The 23,352-nt window shown below is 40.7% G+C and overlaps 1 protein-coding gene across 1 annotated transcript in view; it reads left to right on the forward strand.

Moving 5' to 3' along the window:
- Positions 1-239: 239 nt before the first annotated feature.
- Positions 240-23,352, forward strand: part of LOC145400439 (uncharacterized) — a 42,865-nt gene continuing 19,752 nt past the window's right edge. The window contains exon 1 of the mRNA XM_080272953.1: positions 240-438. Coding sequence (XP_080129079.1) covers positions 339-438 — 100 coding nt within the window. The 5' untranslated portion in view covers positions 240-338. The remainder of the gene's footprint in view (positions 439-23,352) is intronic.

Raw genomic sequence — 23,352 nt, forward strand, 5'->3', positions numbered from 1 at the left:
AATCTGAACCAAAAAAATTAAGTGGAGATGTGTAGTATATAAAATAGTTTACTTAATATTATGAGATAACGACTCTCGATCCCTTAATTAGTGAAGATACACCCCTGCCACACCTGCCCTGTTACGACCCCCTGACATCACCCACACCTCCCTCACGCCACCGAAGCTTCCTCTCTCGCCAGGAAAACTTGGTGGAAAGTAAAGTTGCTCACCGGGGTTGCGAGTTTGGTGGGCGAGTTTAGCGAAGACTACTTGTTGAGTGCTGGGTGGCAGGGTTTGGCACGGGACGCGGGCGGTGCCTCTGCCTCCCCCTCACGCCCCGACCAGGGTGGCACAGTATGAGGACCTACACCCTTACTGACACCACCATGGAGGTAGGATCAGGAACGCCACAAATTCAACAACTGCAAACACATTGGTTCCTATTCCCGACCACAGGTAACTAACGAAATACACAGCCATGCCAATGTAGGCTACCAGTCACAAATTGCAAAATAAATTGGAGAAGCCAACTATTTCAATTTTCTGTACACTAATCTACTAAAAACTTTACAGCACGACTGCGATAGGCCTACACTCAAGTAAGATATTTTACGTGTAAACAACTCTCAACTTTTAAACGTTCTCCTACTTTCACAAAAACGAGATCCGTGAATATACTGAAAATAGTTCTATTAATTACACACTACGTCAAACAGATTACAGGTAGGCACAGGTAGAGAGCACATGCATGGGGAGGCAGCGTGAGCGTGAGCAGCACACACAAACTCACACACACCACTACCTCGCAACTTGCTCTACTTACATTTCATGCGTTTGGGACAATCCTGCTTCCGACGTGGCATCTTGGGTTGCCGTTGATACTAGCAGAGTAGCTCAGCCGAAGGGTGAGTCGATCCTTCACAACTTGCAATCACGACACTCCAACTATACCAAAATACTGCAATCTCCAACTTCGTAGTACATACGCACTTGCTCAATGCTTCATCGTTATATTTATGCTACACTCACTGACACATTGTGTATCCAACATGTATCCACTGACCATGCACATGCCTACTCCAAACACATGAATATTTGCAAGTTAACCCTTGCACCACCGCCTAAAACCATGCCAGTGCGCGGCTCGCATGGCAGCACATCCTCCCGCTGCACCAGGTTGTCAGAATCTAAACGTTCCTGTCCGTCTTGGGATGTCATCTGGTCGAGGGAGGAGCCTCAACGTGACGTCATCGTAAATATAGGCGGAGCTTTGTGACGTAGCGCAAAGTAGGCGTTCCTAAATGACGTCGCCCCGAGGTGGGCGGAGCGTCCTAGTCAACTCCACCTCCATCCAGTGCTACGGTATGGCTGGTGACGATCTTCTTCAACTTTAATTTTCAACTTCATTTGGACAGTTTATGAAGGTAGGTGGATATATACAGTTCTCCAGTATATTCAAGAACCTTTTGATGCATGATCCATGGCTGAGAAAGACCAAGCCTCGCTTGAAATGACCACAACATGTTTTCATGTTCCTTTGTCTCAGAAAGCATCCGATCTAACATGGCGTACCGTACCCGGTGAACCTAGTCATAAATCACGGTATTTCTTCGCTATTAGGAATTAACTTTACGCCTCAGTTCTTCTGCATATGCGTGATCATACAGGGCATCTTTGAGGATAGGTGTAGTTGTGAATTAAACCGTATTTCCGCAAAGTTGTCAAACATACGAGCATGTTGTTTATGGTAGATGGCAGCACTCATCACAACACTACCAGCGCGCGGTATTTGAAGTTGATACAGTACCCTATTTTGCACGTTCAGTCACCCATACATTATGCTAAGTTGATATAACTATTAGGAGGAGAAATTATTCCTCATCAGATGGGAATAAAAAGGTAGTAAAGTTCAAACACAACTACAGGGAGATTGTGGAAAGAGCTGTGCAAGCCTCCACAGGTTCCAGTTGATCAATACACAGGAGGTGGACACAGTGCGACGCTCCACCCATACACCCGCCACTCCTCGCACTCTCCCGACCACTTTATTTATATTAATACTAAATACACATTGAGTTAGAATTACTCAAACTTATTTTTGAGTTTAGAGGAACTGCCTTGCAAGTAAATATTGTACTTCAGTAAGGAATTTATCCTCTCTAAAGGGAAAACTAAAATCTTCCAATAAGTTGCACATACAGGCAATCCACATCCAGACCCTATAGAGATACGACAATAATCGAAAATATAGGCACATCTTTCATAATCACCATGCCTTTAACTTTTCTGTATGTATATATATGGATATAAAAACAGATTTGTATGTTACTTATATATTTGTGCACAGTGCATGTATAATGTACTTGCAATATGCAGCAGTATTGCAGTATTCCGTGAAGCAGTGACAAACAAAAAGAATTTTCCATTTATTTTTTAAGCAATATGAAAAAAAAGGATGACGCTAAGGATTGTGTCAAAGGTACCAATGCTCGCTTTTATCTTTTTATGTACTAATTACTGTAGTGATGCTCCACTTCCTGCTGTAGCGTCATGACCAACTGGGGAGTGAAGGTGATCGCACGGAGAGTGGTGATCTCACCTGTCTCATCAATGCTACTTCGGAAAACAAAAAGCGGTATAGAAACATGGTTTAAAAACATTTGTCTTCTTATTTATTAGTCTATGTACCTTAAAATGAGAACTGCATAACTTAAAATTAATCCTGATCATGCCACGTATTACTACAAGTGAGATACCATGAGCTAAATATGCTCGTCCTTTTTGGCTCATTTTTAATTATCGAAATTATTGTTAGAATATATTTATTGTACTTCATATTAAATGTACGCAGTTCATTTAATGCTTCACTGTATCTCAAGTCCCTGAATATATATATATATATATATATATATATATATATATATATATATATATATATATATATATACACACACACACACACCATGATATTTTAGTATGAAAGCAATACTGGGTAATTTATAAAAAACTAAGATGAATGAATGTACAGTAAATTTTTACAGATTTCAGAACGCAATATCCAATTGGGATTGTATCAGTAAACTCAAGATACGTTATGCTGCATAACCCTTTGACTGTTAGGATTTCTGTTCCCTGATCATGGCCTAAATTAAATTCCTGTGCATTTGCAACTAATAAAACACAAATAAATATTTAAATAATAAATAGTTAAAAGTACTTGAGACTATTATTTTTGACAGAGCTTCTCTAAACTGAACTAAGATTTAAGCATGGATAAATTACCCCATTGCACCACTCGCAGGGAATGGGTATGGCAAGCATTCCAAATATTTCTGTATCTCTGGCTATACTCCTTATAAAATCCGCCACTAACATTAACCCTGACCCTTGCACTCACCGCGGTACCCAGAGAATGAATGGATACAGATTATACAATTGCAGTATTTATATCCCCCCCCCTTCTCTCTCTCTCTCTCTCTCTCTCTCTCTCTGACTCCTGAAGGGGGTGTGGGATAAGACTCGGTTCTGTTAAAAAACCTGTACAGTACTAGGATTTTGCTATCGCTCTAGGCCATTGGGAGGTGGAAATTTCTGGAGAGAGAGAGAGAGAGAGAGAGAGAGAGAGAGAGATTTAAAAGGAAATTCAGGATAATAATAATAATAATATACACCACTGCTTTTTCTCTTTTGATCTCTGTTTCGGCTACTGACAGACATTAGCATATTGAGCTCAAGAAACAGTTTCCAGAAATTTAAGATGATGCGAAGAAATAACGCATAAAAAGGATGAATCTGAGAAAGGGTAAATTTAATGAAGGTAAAATGGACCGAAAACACAAAAGAGTATTATATTTAAAAATGTCAAAGCGATAATACAGTGTTTCCTACCGCACTGTGTAACATACTTTAATTCTTATGATATACTCCTGTTATGAAGTCCTGTGCAAGTAGATAATTTAAGAAAGAAAAGCTACCGTTATTTTTCATCATTTGCCATTCAGTCGTTTACAAAGTCAGATACATTTATATAACAATTGACTGACAAAGAAAAATAATATGTCATGATGGAAAGAAATGCTAAGAATAAAAGAATTTAGTATAATATCAAAGGTATTAAATTTGTAAGTTCTTGAAAAATCGCTGTTATGATTATTGACGAATTTATTGCCAATGGAAACTTATTTCAATTTTATACTTTTTAAATGGTTTATTCTCTTCGGCTGGTGTAAAACAAAAAAATGATAATAATCTATGTAACATGTCAGTTCTTTCATTAATCACCTAACTATAAGTACAATACGTTGCTAATATTTTATCCTTGCTCCTAAGAGATTAGTTTGTTTGGCTTTGCATACTCTTTTAATTGGAAGTGTTAGATACAGCTTTCATAAATCAGTTCATTAAATCGTCTATAATAATAATAATAATAATAATAGCCATCAGTGAATTATATAACCACAAAAATTTGCACACTCCAAGGGAAGCAGAATCGTGGGGAAAATTTGGAAGAACTGTGAACATTATTTGTATACTGGATACTGAAGATGGAGACGTGTTACCCCTCCCACAGTCCGAATTTACATTTCAAAATTAATGATATACAGTATGAGTATTTAGTAAACTATTTTTTATTAGAATATACTGTCTTCTGCATTTCTTCCATTACTTATATATATGAACTGAAAGAGCTCAACTTTTTCTTCGAACAGTATTATGACAGTGTATATATAAAGTAACCCCTCTGCTAACGAACGTCTTTAAAGCAGAGGCGACATGTATAAAACGGGTACGCTGTCATCAAAGCCCTCTCTCTAAACTGGTATAAACTCGTCTGACGATACCGAGAAAAAAGTAAAAGACAAAGGACTAGGACTTCTAGGTTTCACGTTAGTTATACGAGAAACACTGTGCAGAATTCCAGTAATAATAATAATAATAATAATAATAATAACCTTATCTATTGCTTGATTTTGCATCCTGTGAACGGCAACTTCCACCACAGTATGACTTCCAGGCTTTTCTCTGCCTAAACAAAGAAGACCTCCCCATTCACGGCCCACCACCTCCTTCATAGTAACCCACCTTGCCTCCACGTCGTTCTTATTTCGCCTCTACTTTTCTCAAGCCCCTCATCCCCATCCTCCACACATACAGTACAACACACCCCAAAGTCAGTCTTTCCATTATGCCGAGGATCGTATTCCATGTGAAACTGTGGTCGTCTTAACATTATTATTTTCTTTAGAAGAGTAGTGTTCCTGTTATGCCCTGATATTCTCCTCTGGTATTTAATTTTCTGATGTCGACAAAAAGTGCCACAGTAACCTACAATAAATACAGGAAACTATTTACACCATACATAGTTGGCAGACATACCTAATAAGAAGCTTTCTGTATCACTCAGAAATTAACACAAATTGTAGCTAATATTACCGGTAGAATGTCTCCAGAAGTATCTACCTAAATGACTATGGTTTCTTCATCAATGGCTTCACAGTGTGCGAAATTGCTGTTTGCGGTTTTTTCGAAGATTACTGTGTTAAGTATTTAAGTAGCTCTCTTTAACTGGGTTTCATTTGTTCCGTATTAATAATAAGTGCAGATTTACAAGACGTTATTAGCATTCAGAAATTTATCTTTTTCAAACAAGAAGGGCATAGAATGTTTTTGTGAAAGTATTGCAAACGATATGACTATTATTAAGTATGTACCATGAGTGGTTTGTTAGTAGAGATCCTGTTGACAGAATTAAAATTGTCTAAAAACATCTAGGAAAGTCATTATATTAGTTACAAAAATTATTTAAGCAGACGTCACATGAAGAATTCTTTACAGAAATTTTATACAGATTGATTAACACAATTAAATGGTCCGCTATATTTCTGGTTTGGGGTCAACGATATTTCCCTTTCTTACGACGAAGCTTAAGTACAATTTAGATGCTGCTGCTTACAGTAATGTTTTTAGACTCGTATCACGGAACAGATAATTACCTCAATGCTGGATTTTATCATTATCCACATAGTGACGAAAGGTGTGTAATATTTGCTAACAAAGAGAGAATATGGCAAATCTAAAGCCTTCATTACACTTGAGCTTTATTATTCCTGTCCTTACTCGTGTTCTCACTATGTTTTACTAGTTTTCAGATTGTTTAACCTAAAATCAAATAAAGCTTCAAGTCATGGGATGCTTTAAGCTACACTAATAATCTTTACCAGATCAAAGAGTGACTTACTGTTGCCTAAAGAGGTGTATAAATGAAACTGTAGCCACTAAACATTCGTAACAAAGTGAACAGTATGTGATCCGTACATTTTATAAACATCATCATCATACTTGGTACACTGAGAAACGCACTATAATATATATATATATATATATATATATATATATATATATATATATATATATATATATATATATATATATATATATTGTGTGTGTGTGTGTGTGTGTTAATGAGCCAGCTAGTGATTCTCAGGAAAATCGAAGTGTATAAGTGGTGGGAACTTACACACTTGAACCCAATTAATAGGCAATGACACCACAGCAGCCAACTGATCATCACATACACCACCATCCTCTCCGTACAGTTCAGAATATCCCAACATAACCAGGATCTTATGACGGAGTAGTTAAGGTTTAGCCAATACTAATGATCGTTTACTTTGAAATTAAAAATAAAACAAACGGGGTTGAAATTTCAACAGTTTCATGTAAAAACTGAAAAGACAAAAAACGGTATGACAAAAATAATATGAAAAAGGAACCGAACATATATATTTTTTCATAACTAGCTCTCATTTCTCTGGAAGAAAGATCTGCGACACTGCCTTCCTCCTACCCTTTGAACAGTAGCAGTGCTTGGACGTGAATTCGGTGGACTGCAGATTGAGGATTCTATTTCCCACAGTCCACCATCCTTCTTTCGCAGGACAGAGAGTTGAGGGACCTTTGTTTAGGCGGGCAGCTCCACTACCCGGTTACATCGTGGTACTACATGAAGGCGTCCTTCTCCAGCTGATATAAACGGCAATTAATACTTTTTTTCAAGATGGCTCATGTATTTGGGGAAATTTCATTATTTTAAACTTATCTTTTACTCATATATGGATCTGACTGCGGTAAAGTGTCGCACAGAAAAATAGAAAACGTAATGAAAAGCATTTGAAATAAAAATCCACGTAGAGCAAAATGTGGCTACTGTTATAGTCAGCAATTACTTTATTTTATAGTTTAGCATACTGCTTTCCCTTGCAGTATTATTTCTAATATATACTGGTACTGTACTGACAAGAATAATCATGCTATGTTGGATCACAGTTACTAATATAATAAAAAGAGGCTTGAAATGTCAGTGTCGAAGTTTTTTGGTTAGTAAAATGGTACACTTGCCAGTGACAGTCAGCCTCGATGTCTTGATGTGTTGTATCCAGCCTTACCGGCAAGGAAACAGTCTATTGCTTATGTTTCTCATTCTCATAGCTCTTTTTCTGCCAATCGGTTTGTGCTCCTAGGTACCGCTGTCATTCTTAATGATAACTTTATGACACGACCGGCTTTTCTCACCTCTTGCATGACTGGACTGTCCCCACAACACTTTAGGGGCTTCTGACTGTCACCGTGTAACTGACATGCGCTACTCCGAAGCAACATCCATCAGCATATACCACACTGTTAGTACGAGTATTAAAGTCTATTCTATTACGATCAAATATGTTTTCAAATCAGTTCATATGTAGGGAATTCCTAAAGTAAAACGCTTTTTTTTTTTTTTTAGTGTGTAAAACAGACCCTCCTCATGGGAATCAACTTGCAATCTGATATTAATGCTGTCGTTAGTATTTATGTGTAATGAGGAAATAGTTTGCTTACGGGGGAACTCTGTGATGGACATCGAGTGACGGGTATCAACAGCATTATTTAAGCATCGTATGTAAAGTATTCAAATACGTAACTGATAGATCATATTAGCACTTTAGTGGAAGGTAAAACGTCAAGATACTCAAAAACAAATTAATCATACAGAGATGGTAATTGCCTGAAACATTAATCGCTCAGACTGGACGGGATACATATTTTACATAGGCATTATAACTAACCATTTTCACTACGGAGGATTTAACTGCTGAACAAAATCGTCTGACGTTAGTGAGAGGCAGATACCTAAGCTCAGGTCCTAGGCTCATTTGGACGTGAACCCGGTGGACTGCCAGCTGAAGTTGCCTTTATTTTGCAGCCCACCATCCTCCTTTCAGGGGTACAGGGAGGGACTGGCACCCATAATAGCACTGTTGTGGACATGCTACCGCGTGAGGGCGTCCCTTTCACAGTGAAACGTTTATACAGATTCCCTCTGACCCTTTGACCGTGTATGGTCTCTAGCTGCTGAACAAAATTGTCTGGAGTTGGTGAGAATAAAACAGCTAAGTTCTTACATTGCAATGATTTTCTACAATGTTGTAACTCACTGAATGTGCTGAATTTCTCAGCTCTACAGTAGTCGGGAGTTTATTATTATATATATATATATATATATATATATATATATATATATATATATATATATATATATATATATATATATATATATACCCCTTGGCACCCTGGCACTATACGAGTTCTGTCTGTTAAGCAAAATCACTTGAGTCTGTCAGAATAAAGTAACAGTTCTTCCATTACGCTGAAGAAGCCTGATTTTATTTTTAACTGAAATCTATTAAATCTAATAATCTGCTGATGTGCAACAAGTCCAATGCAATGTTAACCCAATGACTGCTAGAATTTCTTTCAGTATAACAAAAACAGTGATGTGCGTCTGTAGCAGCGGATTTTTTTCCCACTCACCACTTCAGTCCGAGGTCCTTGCTTAAAAAATAAATAAATAAATAAATAAAATAAATCGTTCGTTCGTATCAAAATGGTAGAATATTTAAAACTGTCGTAGCAGTCAAGGGATCACTGACAATTATTTCTAAACCCCATGACTTAACAGATTCTTCCCAGGCTGAGTAGTGGCCTGGCGGTAATGCAAGTAACATAGGCTACCCGTATAAGACGCATCGTAATAAAAAGGGACTTGGGTAGCTACGAGTAAGTTTGTTTGCACTAACCATACGCCGCTTTCTTTTAACTTTGGTAACTTTTTGTCAGTAAATTAATCAGTACTTTTATACTTACTTCAGTGATATATTTGTATCTACTGAATTGCACATACATACATACATACATATGTACATACATACACGCATCCATCCATCCATCCATTCTTCAAGTGTATTCGTCGCAAAATACATTACATAAAGCGTATTGTACAGAGAGAGAGAGAGAGACAGAGAGAGAGAGAATGTTCCCAAAGTCTGACGAATGCATAGCGGAAAAATCGAAAGCTTCTGAAACACTCACTAGTAAAGATAGGGGTTTTCAGTGCATATCATCAGTTATAAATTTTCTTCAGACGAAATTGGGAAGATAGTTATTTCTTGACACAGGCGACTCCGTAGCACTTCTTTCTCTGCGATTTATTTTGCATGTTATACGCAACTATTCCCTTGTGCGTTATATATATCGCTTTAATATCGACACAGGGTATAAGACGATACTGAGGTGTAGTGTGCAGGGTAAGTCGCTACGGAAGAAGCGTTACGGAGTCTGAGGTCACTTGAAATACGACCTCATAGACCGAGCTCGATAAATTACCAGTGTGTGTGTGTATGTACCGGGTATGTATGTATTTATGTATGTATGTATTTATGTATGTATATGAATGTATGTCTTTTATGTAGTACTGTATGTGTGTGGCACGTACGTGTGTGTGTGTCTGTGTGTGTGTGTGTGTGTGTATTTTAGCAGCCAGCATTCACAAGCGGCACAGATGTAAAATAATGTCATATATACGTGACAACTTTTATTAATTTAGTTTTTCCCCTTTAAGACGACTTTATTCAGGTTGAGAGTCCCATATAGCACAAGGGGTTCATGAAAGCTTTTTTTTTTAATGCAAGGAAGAAGGAACCAAAGGCCAGAAACGCGCAAGACTGTTCCCTCCAAGAAAACACACACACACACACACAAACACACACACACACACACACACACACACACACACACACACACACACACACAAAAGATGGCAGAGTGAAATTGAAGCTAACCCCTCCAGTTGGAAAGGCCTCTCCATCCCTGAATAAAATCGTCTGCTAGTTACAAGCGTGAAATATTAATGACGTGATGATAATGACGTGATAATAATAATGACGACAATAAGAATGACGTGATAATAATAATGTCGTGATAATATTTATGACGTGATAACAATAATGACGTGATAATATTTATGACGTGATAATAATAATGACGTGATATTAATGACGTGTTAGCATTACTGACGTGATAATAATAATGACGTGATATTAATGACGTGTTAGCATTAATGACCTGATAATATTAACGACGTGAAAACATTATTGACGTGATGATAATAATAATGACGTGATGATATTAATGACGTGATAATGATACACGTTAATGAAGGCTCGTTTTTCACCCCTCCTGTTTCTTTCTGTGTCTTGGTTAAGTTGAATAAATCCATCTTGAAGGAGAAAGAAACAAAAAACCGTCAGAGTGGTAAAATAAAACCATGACAGTAGCAGAATACCCGGTAGTAGTAAAATGTCACAGTAGTAAAGTAGTAAGAGTCACAGTAGTCTATCTATCTATCTACTGCCGGACGCCTCAATCCCGTTCGGGGTGGCCACAAACAAATCGCCTCCACGTAGCCCTGTCCCCCGCCATTTCAGTGCCCCGCTCCCAACTCACATCCCCCTCTCTCATATACTCCATCACTAGTAATATACAGTAGTGGTAGAGTAATACCGTCACAGTAGTAAAATACATCCGTCGCTGGTAAAATAGTAATAAAATAAATCCGTCACAGTAGTAAAAAAAAATAAAATCAAACCGTCACAGTAGTAACATAACAGTAAAATAAGTCCGTCACAGTAATAAAGTTGTAGTAGAATAAATCCGTCACAGTGGTAAAATCATAAAACAAAGCCGTCACAGTAGTAAATCAGTAGTAAAATAAATCCGTCAGTAATAAAAAAAATAGTAAAATAAATCCGTCACAGTAGTCAAACAGTAATAATTCCGTCATAGTAGTAAAATAGTAAAGTCCATCACAGTCGTAAAACAGTAAAAATAAACCTATCGCTGTAGTAAAGGAATTAATATATCAACGCAGGGTAGTATGTTAAAACCGTCACAGTAATAAAACTAGTAAAATAAAAGCATCACAGTAGAAAAAATATATCACAGTATTAAAGGAAATAATAATCTAATACTAATAATTCTCTCTCTTATAGCCATCCAGTCTGCAGTCTCTCCTCACCTGAATATAGCAATCTTTTATGTAGGTAGCAAGAATGATATATAAATGACCAATAATTGACCTATAAATGACCTCACAGGTGTAAATAGGTTAATGAAGGCCATATCTAACTCCCCCTCAGTGTGAAATCCCTCCTAACCTGACTGTACTAGGCAGGAAGTGGCAGGAATCTAAGTATATAATGACGTCACTGCATAGATGAAGGATAAACTGTCCTTAGCGAGGATAATCACACCAGACATATGTGACGAGGCGGAAGTGAGACAGAGGGGGAGTATTTGACTGTTTGCTGTGTGGTTGTGGTGAAGTATTTGGCTGTGCGGTGGCGGGGGTGGGGCATTTGGTTGTGTGGTGGAAGGAGTGGAGCATTTGGTTGTGTATGGTGTGGTGGAGGAGATGAAAGTATATGACTGTGTGTTGTGGTGGAGTCGGTGGGAGTATTTGACTGAGCTGTGACGGTGATGGAGTATTTGGCTGTGTGGTGTGGTGGTAGTGGAGTATTTGACTGTATGCTGTGGTGGTGGTGGAGCATTTGCTTGTATGATGTGGTGGTGGAGCATTTTACTGTGTATTTTGTGGTGGTGGTGGGGAGCATTGACTGTGTATTTGTGGTGGTGGAGGGGAGCATCTGACTGTATATTGTGGTGGTGAAGGGGAGCATTTGACTATTCTGTGGTGGTGGAGAGGAGCATGTATCTGCATTTTGTGGTGAAGGGGAGCGTTTGTGTACTCTGTTGTGTGTGCGTGGGGGTTGGGGAGGAGCATTTGGCCCTGCACATACACTCCTTTTTAGTTTTCTTTCACCACTTCAATACGGCGACATCTTTATATAGTTTATTATCGTTACCTCCAACTTGTATTTTTCAACCTAGGAACGATTTCTTGTAATGAAGGGGTTAATGAAGGCTTTATCTAACCCCTCTATTTCGAAAAGTCTGTATACCGAATAAAATCGTCTGGCGGGACAAAGATTAGAAACATCCACGGTGACTTTTATATTTTCTTCCTGCTACCATTTAACAACTTCTTCTGAACTTTGGGGGAACTTCTCTTCACGAACGAATTAGAGAGAGTTAGTTAGAATAAGTTAGAATCAATCTCCATCAATCCGCTCATATGCTAACGAGGGGTTTTTACTTAGTTCAGAAAATCTATCAGTCGGAAGGAAAGAATAAACAAAAGACATCATTTTACTGAAAGAATTAATGAATTTACTCGATGTAGTGCTGCCTTAGGTGATTCGGGGTTTGGTGAACGACAAGCCCATTGGCTTCTCCGAGTTGTAACCATATAACCAACTGACGCCTGATGATCTAGTGAGTTAAGACGCACCAGCCGGATGGATCTGAATGAGTTTACATCTGAAGAGTGGTTGGGGTTTACAGTTTACATAATACCCAAGCACGGAAAAGAGATACTGGTCCCCTTGTCACTGAATGTCAGGATTAAGTTGTCTAGCTTCGGACTCCTGAACTCCTGATGGGCCAAAGAAAGACTGAATGACAAATATTATTATCCTCAACTCTTTGACATCATCTGGCCGCAGTAAGGAAAAAACTCTTAGCACTAATGGGAATAAAGGACTCAGGAATAAAACCATAATCTTTCTTACAGGGTTACTGCAAACTTTGTCTCTTCTTAGCTGAGTATAATTATCAGGTTCTGGCAAGAATAATATCAAAAAGTTAATGGCCACTCATGGCTTAATTAGCGTTGAGGTGGTGCAGACTCTCTCTCTCTCTCTCTCTTGTTCATCATAAAAGATCAATTCACAGCCTAATATAAAAAAGGAAAAAGCAAATCTACTGAAGGACTTGTCACCGTGTATGTGTGAGGTGAAGCCATGGATTCCGGTAGCCTGAACGATGAATATGTGACCTATTTTTACTGGACACTGTGTTGATAGCGTTCCTGTTTTTCTACTTTCCTCTTCGTATTTCTGAATCCCTCCCACGCAGTGTAAATAAAAATGATGATAATCATGATAATGATGATGATGTGATGACTGACGACGACGACGATGATAATTACTGATGATGAGGAGGAACATTTCCTTTTATCTTCCTGCTCGTCAGTCGTGTTTGGGGAATTATAAGCTTCAAAATTTCTTCTTTTCCATCGTGGCAGCTTCATCCGTATCTTCACTAATAATTATATAAAACGCTTGATAAAGGTATTAGGGAACAACTGCGATATATAACTCCATAACTTTCCATCACAGTACATTAATTAGAAAAAGAATCGTGACATATCCTTACCTGTTTGGAGATGATTGAACGCCTCCGAGGGAAATACCATATAACAGTCTTGAAAATTCCATAAATAAAGAAGGTTACAAATGGTGAGAGAGGTGAACTAATCTTACCTTATTTGGATGCGGTGATGGGTAGACGAAGGGGCCTCGATGATGTGAATGGAAGTCAGAGTCGGGTAGCTTCATCATATGGTGCTGTGGAAGAAATAAGAAATAATCAGTTAACTTTAAGACTCTGAACACATGGACACTATACAAAGATGATTTACAAGCAGGTTCATTTGAGGTAAGCATATAATTCAACTGCACCACCACCTGACCAGAGTTTTCATGCCGGTAATGCTAGTTTTATTCCTCAAAAAGAACCATTTTTCTTGATGCAGTTGTGGTAGGAAGCTGTGTGTGTGTGTGTGTGTGTGTGTGTGTGTGTGTGTGTGTGTGTGTGTGTGTGTGTGTGTGTGTGTGTGTGTGTGTGTGTGTGTGTGTGTGTGTGTGTGTGTGTGAAGATTTCTCTTATGTCCTCCCCAGTGAAGCTGTTGGGTGATAGTTGCCTTAATAATCCTCTATTCAGATGAAAGTCGAATTTAGGCCACAGGAAACCGGAAGAGAGAGAAAAAAAAACTCATTAATCAAACACAGTGATTGCAAGCCACCCAGTCAATACCATCCCTCATATTAACATCCTGACTATAGAGGAACCAGCGTAGCCTAGTGCAATCCAGGGGGCAGGGTAGCGTATGGCCTTGATTATGATGTCGGGTGGTATTGTCTGAGGTGGCCAAAATGTTTCCCCCGGGTCGCCTCTCCATCCTAAATATCGGTGCGTCGCGGTGGGCGGTGAGGGGCATAAACACTGAGCTCGGCCCGTCCCCCTGCACTCCTCGCCTCGCTGCTCCCCGTCACACCCACCCCACCACACTCACACACACACACACACACACACACACACACACACACACACACACTTTTCTGGGTAATCGAAGTTTTTTTTTTTTCTACGTAAGACTCCAGAGATAGAATTTATTTATTTAGTCATTTACTTATTTATTTCCCTCTAATTTTAATCACCTCATGCCAGATCTTTCCAACAGGAGGGGTCAGGTACAACGTCAGTCACCTCCTCCAAATGGCATCACTGTAGTGGATGGGTTAAAATTTATTATATTTCAATTCCAAAGCTCAGCAGATTTTTATGTCGTCTGTCTGTCTGTCTGCATGAGCTTTTGTAAATTATGAAGGGATGGATACTCTTCACTCAGATGATGATTTTTTTTTTTCTCTCCTAAAATTCTTCGTACCTCCAGACGATTTTCCGTAATTTAGGGGAAGCCTCTAGCAGTAAAGGGATCTGAAACACTCCCACCAAACCCCCGTTATTCAAGGTACTCCCCAACGAAAGGTAAAAATTGTGAGATGGCAGCATGAAAAACTAGAGACGTCTGAGAGAGGGACAATGAAAATCTACGGGTGTTGCTCATACTGGATCATATTCTCGCTGGCATACTTAATTTCGTAGCACTTCTTCGTTAGCTATTTACTCTCCAGATTACACCTAAATATTCTCCCGTATGTTGGTTATATCTTTTTAATATGGGAATTATTTATATCAGCAGTATAGGCTTGAATGTTAACCCTTTCACTATGATGTTTTTTTCCTGACATCTCCAGACGATTTTACTCAGCTTAGGAGAGACGTTTGGGATTCAGGTAAGAAGTACAGTCGGCATCAAAACTCCTGTCGCCTCTCCCGCTTTTTCTTCACAGGCTTGGACAATCAGTGTAGCAAATCCGCGGCAAACGACACGAATGACACTGTAGATAATAAGTTCATCAGTGACAGTTGTTGCGGATTTACCACACTGGTTTTCAAAGCTCATGGACAGAAAAAGCAGGAGAGGTGACGGGACTTCTGATGACGACTGGAGAGAGACAGACAGACAGACAGACAGACAGAGAGACAGAGAGAGAGGGAGATCTTCCCTAAGTCTGACGAATACATAGCAGAAAAACCGAAGCATCTGACACACGTAGCAACAGAGATTGGGTTTCCACTGCCTTTTGCCACCTGTTAATTTTCTTCGGACGAAACAGGGAAGACATATTTCTTTGACTGTGCCTTCCCCTAACTTCTTCACCACGATAGGGTTAAAATGAAGCTGTATAAAATAGTCTAGTAAAATAAAAGTAAAATATAATAAAGGACGCTCTCGGCCTGAAAGTATTAAGCTGAGTAAAATATTAAGCCAAGTAAAGTATTAAGCTGGCAACTTGTGCTTCTCTTTCACTATAGTTCATTCATTTTGTATAGTATTCCCTTAACATTATTTTCCATGCTGTTCATATCGTTCTACTGTCTACACAAGAGGATACTGAGGTGTGATGTGCAAAATAAATCGCTAAAAGGTGTTACGATATCTCCAAAGCCACTGAGAATACAATCCTACTTTTCCCACTTCGCCATCAAGGAGAGAGTTCACATCGCTGGCATGACGTCTTGTTCATTACACTTCCACGAGATTTTAATTGACGATTTTATTCAGCTCTACTAAGAAAGGAGTTGATGAAGACTGTAAGAACCCCTCCAGCCTGAAAAGTCTCCGTTAAACTGAATAAAATCGTCTAGAGATATCAAAAGTAAAATGAGAAAAAAGTCAACTGCAGGAATCGATTATGCAAGGAAACGTAGACCTTCACTTTCACTAGGGGATCCAAGTACAGCCTAAAGTGCCGTTCTTCTACTCTCCTGTGGCTTGAAGAGGTACGCCTTCCCGTGGGTGCACCGATATAGCTAGGAAGCACCACTGTCCGGCCCTCACTTCCCTCCCTATCCCCCAAAAAGATGGTGGACTGTAAGAGGGGGACTAGTTCAGCCTGCAGTCCAATGGGTTCAGAGGAAGATGAGCCTGGGGTTACGACTACTACCTTTTTTCATTCCAACCTGTCCAGTGAGTGGGTCAGAGCTGGTCCCCTGCCTCTCACCCCCACCCTCTCCTCGTCACTTAGCCGTGGGATTTCATATCGCCGGCGTCAACCAGAGTTATCGTCTGATCACTTTATCGTTGTATATCGCCCCCACCAATAATGCACCGAAAAAGAAATTTATATAATGCAGCCTTCCGGGGATAAATTAAACGAAGGGATACGAGCCGGCAACCCGTTAAAACCCCCTTTCATTGCATACATTGATCGCGCTGGGCCTCACGGTTCAATATCTGGGCGAGCCGTAAACCATGCACTGTAACTTTTCCAAATTATTACCTATAAATTCAATGATCAACTGATGACTTGTGGGCAGTACACAATAACACCCGCGGCCATTCCGTAGAGAACAGTTGTATTTTTCAAGGCTGAACAACTACATTTTGTCACGTTAGTTTTATTTTATTTATTCATTTGTGTATATGGATATTTTTTGGGGGGCTGGGTATGGTTCTAACAAGGTCGTCCGGGTTTTGAGCGCTGTGGGGACGCGTGATGGTTTTGCTGTATGCTGAATAATCTATCACGGGCAACTTATGTACTCGGTTCGAAAAGTTAGGTTTCATTTTGCCTCGCTGCTGTACACACCGATCCGTATGTGTTCTCTCTGCCAAAGGAGACTTCACAACACTTCTGTTTTTAGTGCTTTGTTTTGCATAATACACCTTATCTTGTACAGTACTTTTCGACAGTGGTTGCTGAAGAGGGACGCCTTCACGTGGTGGCACCGATATGACCTAGTGGCTCCACTGCCTGGTCTACAAACATCCCTCATTTCCCTCACTATCCCCCCAAAAGAGGATAGTAAACTGCAGATGGATAACCAACCTGCAATCCACTGAGTTCACATTCAGATCAGCGTGGGGTCTAACACCACCACTTTTTTTTTTTATGCGAAGAAGAAGGAACCAAAGGCCACGAGCCCACAATAACTGTTCCTTCCAAAAGAAAAACAAAATACACCCTTCATAAACGAATAAGGGGGATATTACATCTTTAGTGGCGACTTAGATACCTTGCACATTATTTTGGTTAACGTCGGACGATTTTAGAATGTTTAACAGAAACTCAGGATATCAGAAACGCTGAAAAATAGTCGCAATTAACGTTTGGAATGAGAATAAAGAATGTAAATTATTCTAAACCGCGACGGACAGTTTAATTCAAGTTAGAAATTCAAAGCAGATAGTAATGTTGAAAACTATTGCAATCAACTTTTGGGGCTGAGAATAAAGAATGCATTTTATTCCAGACTGCGACGGACGGTTTAATTCAGGTACAAAATTCACAGCAGAGTAGGAATATTAATCTTTCATTCAATCCTTCCTCACCCCATGAGAAGCAAACAGTAGGGGTCCTGGGCTAGGCTACTCAATCCTGACATTTAAAGCTAATGTGACCGGACTCTCGACACTGAGTGGCATTAGAGCCCGTATTCTCGTCAGCTGAGGATGCCCCCTAACACCTTTTCCTAAGCGACTTATGTTAATACATATTCTGTTACATAAATCCTTCCAATATCGCCATACTCTGCATAAATAATGTACAAAAGGATATTAACCAGCCATATCCCATTAAGCCCCTCAGATACGAGAGGATTTTCCTAGTTTGAATAAATCGAGACAGCAAGAGTAGAAAAAAATAATAGCCATACTGAAGGGTGACAACTGCTTATAGACTGACCTGTAGAAGTATAGAATTATCAACATCAGTAATATTTCTGACACCCTTTATAGTACTCAGTGTCATGAGAGAGAGAGAGAGAGAGCGTGCACCAGCCATGACGATTTTCTTCCAGGCACCTCAAGACAGACTTTTCGCTCTGGAGGGGTTAAATACGGCCTCCATTAACCCCTTCAACAATACAGACCTTTTCACAGCTAAATAAAATCGTCTGAAAGCAGCAAGAATAAAATAAAATAAAATAAAAATTCAGATTCAACGGGTTAATATATTTTCTACGACTCACTATACGTAAAATATAAACTCGGTGTTATGTTGCTAAATTGAGCGAAATTGGAAAACATTTAAAACGATAAATACAGCGAGTCCTGCTAACATGTGCTATTGTAATGCACATACGGTGTTTTATTTTGCTGGCTTCATTGTGTGTTAACGTGGCTTAGTGTTTTTTTCGTGTGTTTTTTTAATAGTACGAGGATTTTCTTATATTCTTAACATCTACACTGATTTGATTTAGTTTTGAAAGTGTGTGTGTGTGTGTGTGTGTGTGTGTGTGTGTGTGTGTGTGTGTGTGTGTGTGTGTGTGTGTGTGTGTGTGTGTGTGTGTGTGTGTGTGTGTGTGTGTTCTGCCGACCTCAAAGTGCGTTAATGTTATCTAGTTTTTTTCATCTTTTTTTTTAATAATATACAATTTCTTTATAATCTTAACATCTACTCGGATTTGATTTAGTTTAAGAGAGATTTTGTGTTTATTTTGTCGACTTCAGAGTGAGTTAACGTTGCTTATTTTTTTTTTCCTTTTTCGTAATTATTTTTCTTTTTTTCTTAACGTCTCCATCGGTTTGATTTAGTTTAGGCGAGACTTCGTGCTTTGTTGGGGTTAATGAAGGTGTATTTGACCTCTGCAACTCAAAAAAACTCCCCTAAGCTGAATAAAAATCGTCTGGAAATAGCAAGGATACGAGAGAGAGAGAGAGAGAGAGAGAGAGAGAGAGACGTTCACCAGCCATGACTATTTTCTTTCCTTCACCTACCCCTCCTGTGCCCTCTTTTACACCCCTCCTTTCCTCTCTCCTTCACCCCTCCTCCTTCCTACTTCCTCCCCTCCTCGGTGCACGTAGCAATTGGTCCACGAGTACTTTTTGCCCACCCCTCCTTCGCTCCTTCCCTTTCCTTCTCATCCTTCCTTCATTCCTTCCCTTTCTTTCTCCTCCTTCCATCGTGCACTGGCAGACGATTTTTCTCCTTCATCCCCTCCGTCGTCGAGTCCTTTATCCTTTCTTCACCCCTTCATATCCCCCTCTTTCACCCCTTCAGCACTCCCTCTTTTACCCCTTCATCACCCCCTCTTTTACTCCTTCATCACCCCCTCTTTCACCCCTTCTCCACTCCCTCTTTCACCCCTCCACCCCTTCCGTTGTCCCCTCCACTGCCCCATCCTTCACCCCTTCTCTACCCCTCTCTTTCACCCCTCCTTGACCTCTTCTATAATCTTCCTTCTTCACCCCCCACTCCTTCTCCTCCTCTTTCATGCACCAGTCAAGACGATTTTCCTTCATTAACCCCTTTCACCTCTTCCATTCCCACTCTTCCACCCCGCCACCCCCCCCCCTCTATTACCACTTCTATTGCCTCTTCCTTCACCCTCACCTTTCAATCCCCCCTTCACTCTCCCATCCCTCTATCACCCACGGACCAGTTGCCGAGCGGTCCACGAGTGCTTTTTTTTCACTCCTTCGTCCCCTCCTTCGTGTACTAGCCAAGGTGATTTTCCCTCCTTCACCTTCCTTCACTTCTTGAACCCTCTTCTTTTCCATTCCTTCACCCTTCCTTCGCCTCAGTCCTACCTACAGTTGTTGAGATGTCCAAGAGTACTTTTTGTCTATATTCCCTTCGTCCCCTTCTTTCATGCATCGTCCTAGATTATTCTCCCTCCTTCTTCCTTCATCTCTCCCCCTTCTCCTCCCCTTCCTTCATCCCTCCTCCTCCTCCACCCCTTCCTCCACCTCCGTTCTGTATCCCCTCTCCCCTCTTCAGCCAGTACTTGCTGAGAGGTCCACTCGGCTGGTACTTTTTTGTCCACCCCTCCTACAGCGTACCTTCTTCCCTCATTCACCCCTCCCCCTCCCCTCCTTCGCCCCCGTAGCAGTTGTTGAGGGGTCCAAGAGTACTTTATGTGGGGGTCTTGCTGGTGGGGAGGACCGACCCGTATTGATTGTTTCCTAAGACCTGGCCGTGCGGGAGAGGCCAGTTCCCCACCTTACCGCACTGAGTTTAAAGAAAATGGAGAGAGAAAGGGTGACGGCGGGGCAGGGGAGGGGTGTGGGAGGCTTGGAGTAGGCTGGTGTTGGTGGGAGAGGGGGAGGGAGGGATGGAGTAGGGTGATGGAGAGGGAGGAGTGGGGTTGGGGGAGCTTGAGTAGGGGGTGAGTTGGAGTAGGTTGGTTTGGGGCACAGAGGAAGGAGTGGGGTGTGTCGGGGTAGGGGGGAAAGTTGGGGCTGGGGGAGGATTGGGGTTCTGGGGAGCAGAGGGAGCAGGAAGGGTGGAGTGGCGTGACGAGGGGATGAGTGGGGCGAGAGAGAACTGGAGTACTGTATGCAAGCGGAGAGGGGACAGGCACCACCTAGAAGTACCATATTCATAAAATTTATTAAGGCTGAGCTGTGTGTAAAAATATTTATATTTTTCTCTTCTCTGATGCAACTTCAGAATACTTCACAGTCAAACGTTAGGGAATATTAAATTGAATACGACAGAGCAAAATTACCCATGACAACAATTACCTGCTTTTGATGCTTGTTTATCGCAAAATATCTTAAGATTCTATACGAATAAGTTCCCTGGAATTTGGGGTGGAGGTGGCGGAGGCTAGGGAAGGATGGTATAGGCTGGAGCTTACTGGGGAGGAAAGGGGGTGGTGTGGTGATTGTATGGAGTAAGGAAGGGTTAGAGTGGGAGGGGGGAGGGGGAAACCAACTCCTGCTGCACACTTCAAGACTGCTTCGTTTTGCTTAGTGGAGCGCTTTTACCACAGGATGTCAAGTTGATTTTTTATAACACTCCTCAAAAAAAAAAAAAAAGAAGGGCTTGAGAATTTTCCTCTTTCAAAGGAAGCTGAACAAAACAAGGTCAAACTCAAGATATGTTCAGTTTGAAATGCCTAGACACAGTGCATTAAAAAAAAATAAAATAAAATAAAATAAGCAGTGGGGAAGACAGACTGAGGAAGCCAGGTCGAGGATGCTTCGAAAAACTGTAGTAGGCGGCACTGCTCAGAGTAATGAACTGACAAATAAGGCATCCCATAACGTTCCATGATAGATCAGGTGACACTGGTCTTGAGGGAACAAAGTCTGAAATGTTAATCAACGTACCCATACTGTTATATTCCACTCTGTTTGCCTGATCTCTACTTTGCAATCACCACGTCACACAATGTTCCTAACTCTTAACCTCCTTCACCATGACAAGATCTCCAGTATGCCGAAAAAAGGTATCTCATTGTGGTAAAATTATATGTACTGATGAAGTTAACCAGGGACAAGACATCGCCCCTTCAGTGATTAGATTTCATGTCAGATGTAACTAGGCAGAGATTTTCTTCCTTCTGCAGATTATTTCCAGTAACTTCTCAGTTGAATACGAACGTCTGGCAGCGACAAGGATAAACAATTGTGATTATTCCGGGACAGACAGGGTTAAAGGAAACTGTTTTGAACTCTTAGACGACCAGAGACCAATCCTTAAATAAATCAACCTTCTGGCGGCAGTATGAATAAAACAGTTATCTCACGGGCTGACAGGGTTAAGGAGATAAATGCACAAGCACCCAGGTCAGCAGCATGGGGACGTGACCTGGTCTGACCCGAATCGGCCGGTGGAAGCAAGAATAAAATTGTCTGGTGGTTGCGAGAATAAACTAGTTCAGATTTCTTGCGGTCTCAAAGATTTAATGAATCACTGCAAGTCCCACGTCAGCAACTGTGGAACCTGACCTAACCTGGCCTCCCCCGCCCTGCCCTGACCTGACCAGCAAGCACCGTCACCCTCATCCTGCTATGGGCCAGTATTTTATGCAGATACAACGACGCGCGATGACGCTGCATATGAAACATTTTCTCGCCAGCGGTAGGACAATATCTGTAACACTCAGCACTCATACAACTATTTGGCACGTCGCACACACATACACAACTAAACAGCGGAATAATGAAAGCCCCTGATATTGCCGCGAGCGTTTATAACTACGTCCGTGATGGTTGGTACAAAACGGGCCAATGATATATATGAACAGTGGTCCAGCCCGGTCCAGCTTTACTTGCGATTTGAATGTGGCCGTTTACCGTTGCTTCTGTTGTAATTGTGACCATTCTCTTGGGAGGATTTGGTGTGTTGGGAGGGGGGGGGGACGGGAAGCGAAAGCAGGAGGGGGCTGGAGGGAGGGTGTGTCGAGGACGGCAAAGGGGAGTGAGGGGGAGGAGGCTGTTACTGTAAGCTTATGAGGGATTTGGTAGTGCTTGTGTTTCTGATTTCTTGTCGAATGATTTTTTTTTTTTACTCTCTCTCTCTCTCTCTCTCTCTCTCTCTCTCTCTCTCTCTCTCTCTCTCTCCAGTTCGACTATTGTATTCCTTGCTCCCTCTCTACTTCACGTATCTCATATTCCTCTTTCTCAACTCGGCTATAGCAGTTCCTTCATATTTCTCTCTCTCTCTCTCTCTCTCTCTCTCTCTCTCTCTCTCTCTCTCTCTCTCGTTGTACCTCCACGGCATCCCACTAGTGCACATTCTTAGGGATTTTACGTATGGCTGACCTGAACATGGATTTTTTTCCCATCTCTCGTCCACGTTATTCCCATTTACTCTCTCTCTCTCTCTCTCTCTCTCTCTCTCACCAACACGTCTTTCTGTCCATGGCCTCTCCAAACCCTTACTCCCCCTTAACCCATTCACTGCGATGACGCCTCTTTATCTTACTCTCGTCAGTCTCAGTTTGTTTGTTTTTTTCATTATCCTCTTTTAAAGCTGAGTAAAATCAGCTGGCTTAACTAAGAAGAAATTAAAC

The sequence above is a fragment of the Coenobita brevimanus genome, chromosome 52, assembly GCF_032717465.1.
Source record: "Coenobita brevimanus isolate Jiangsu-jjx chromosome 52, ASM3271746v2, whole genome shotgun sequence".
Lineage (NCBI taxonomy): Eukaryota > Metazoa > Arthropoda > Malacostraca > Decapoda > Coenobitidae > Coenobita > Coenobita brevimanus.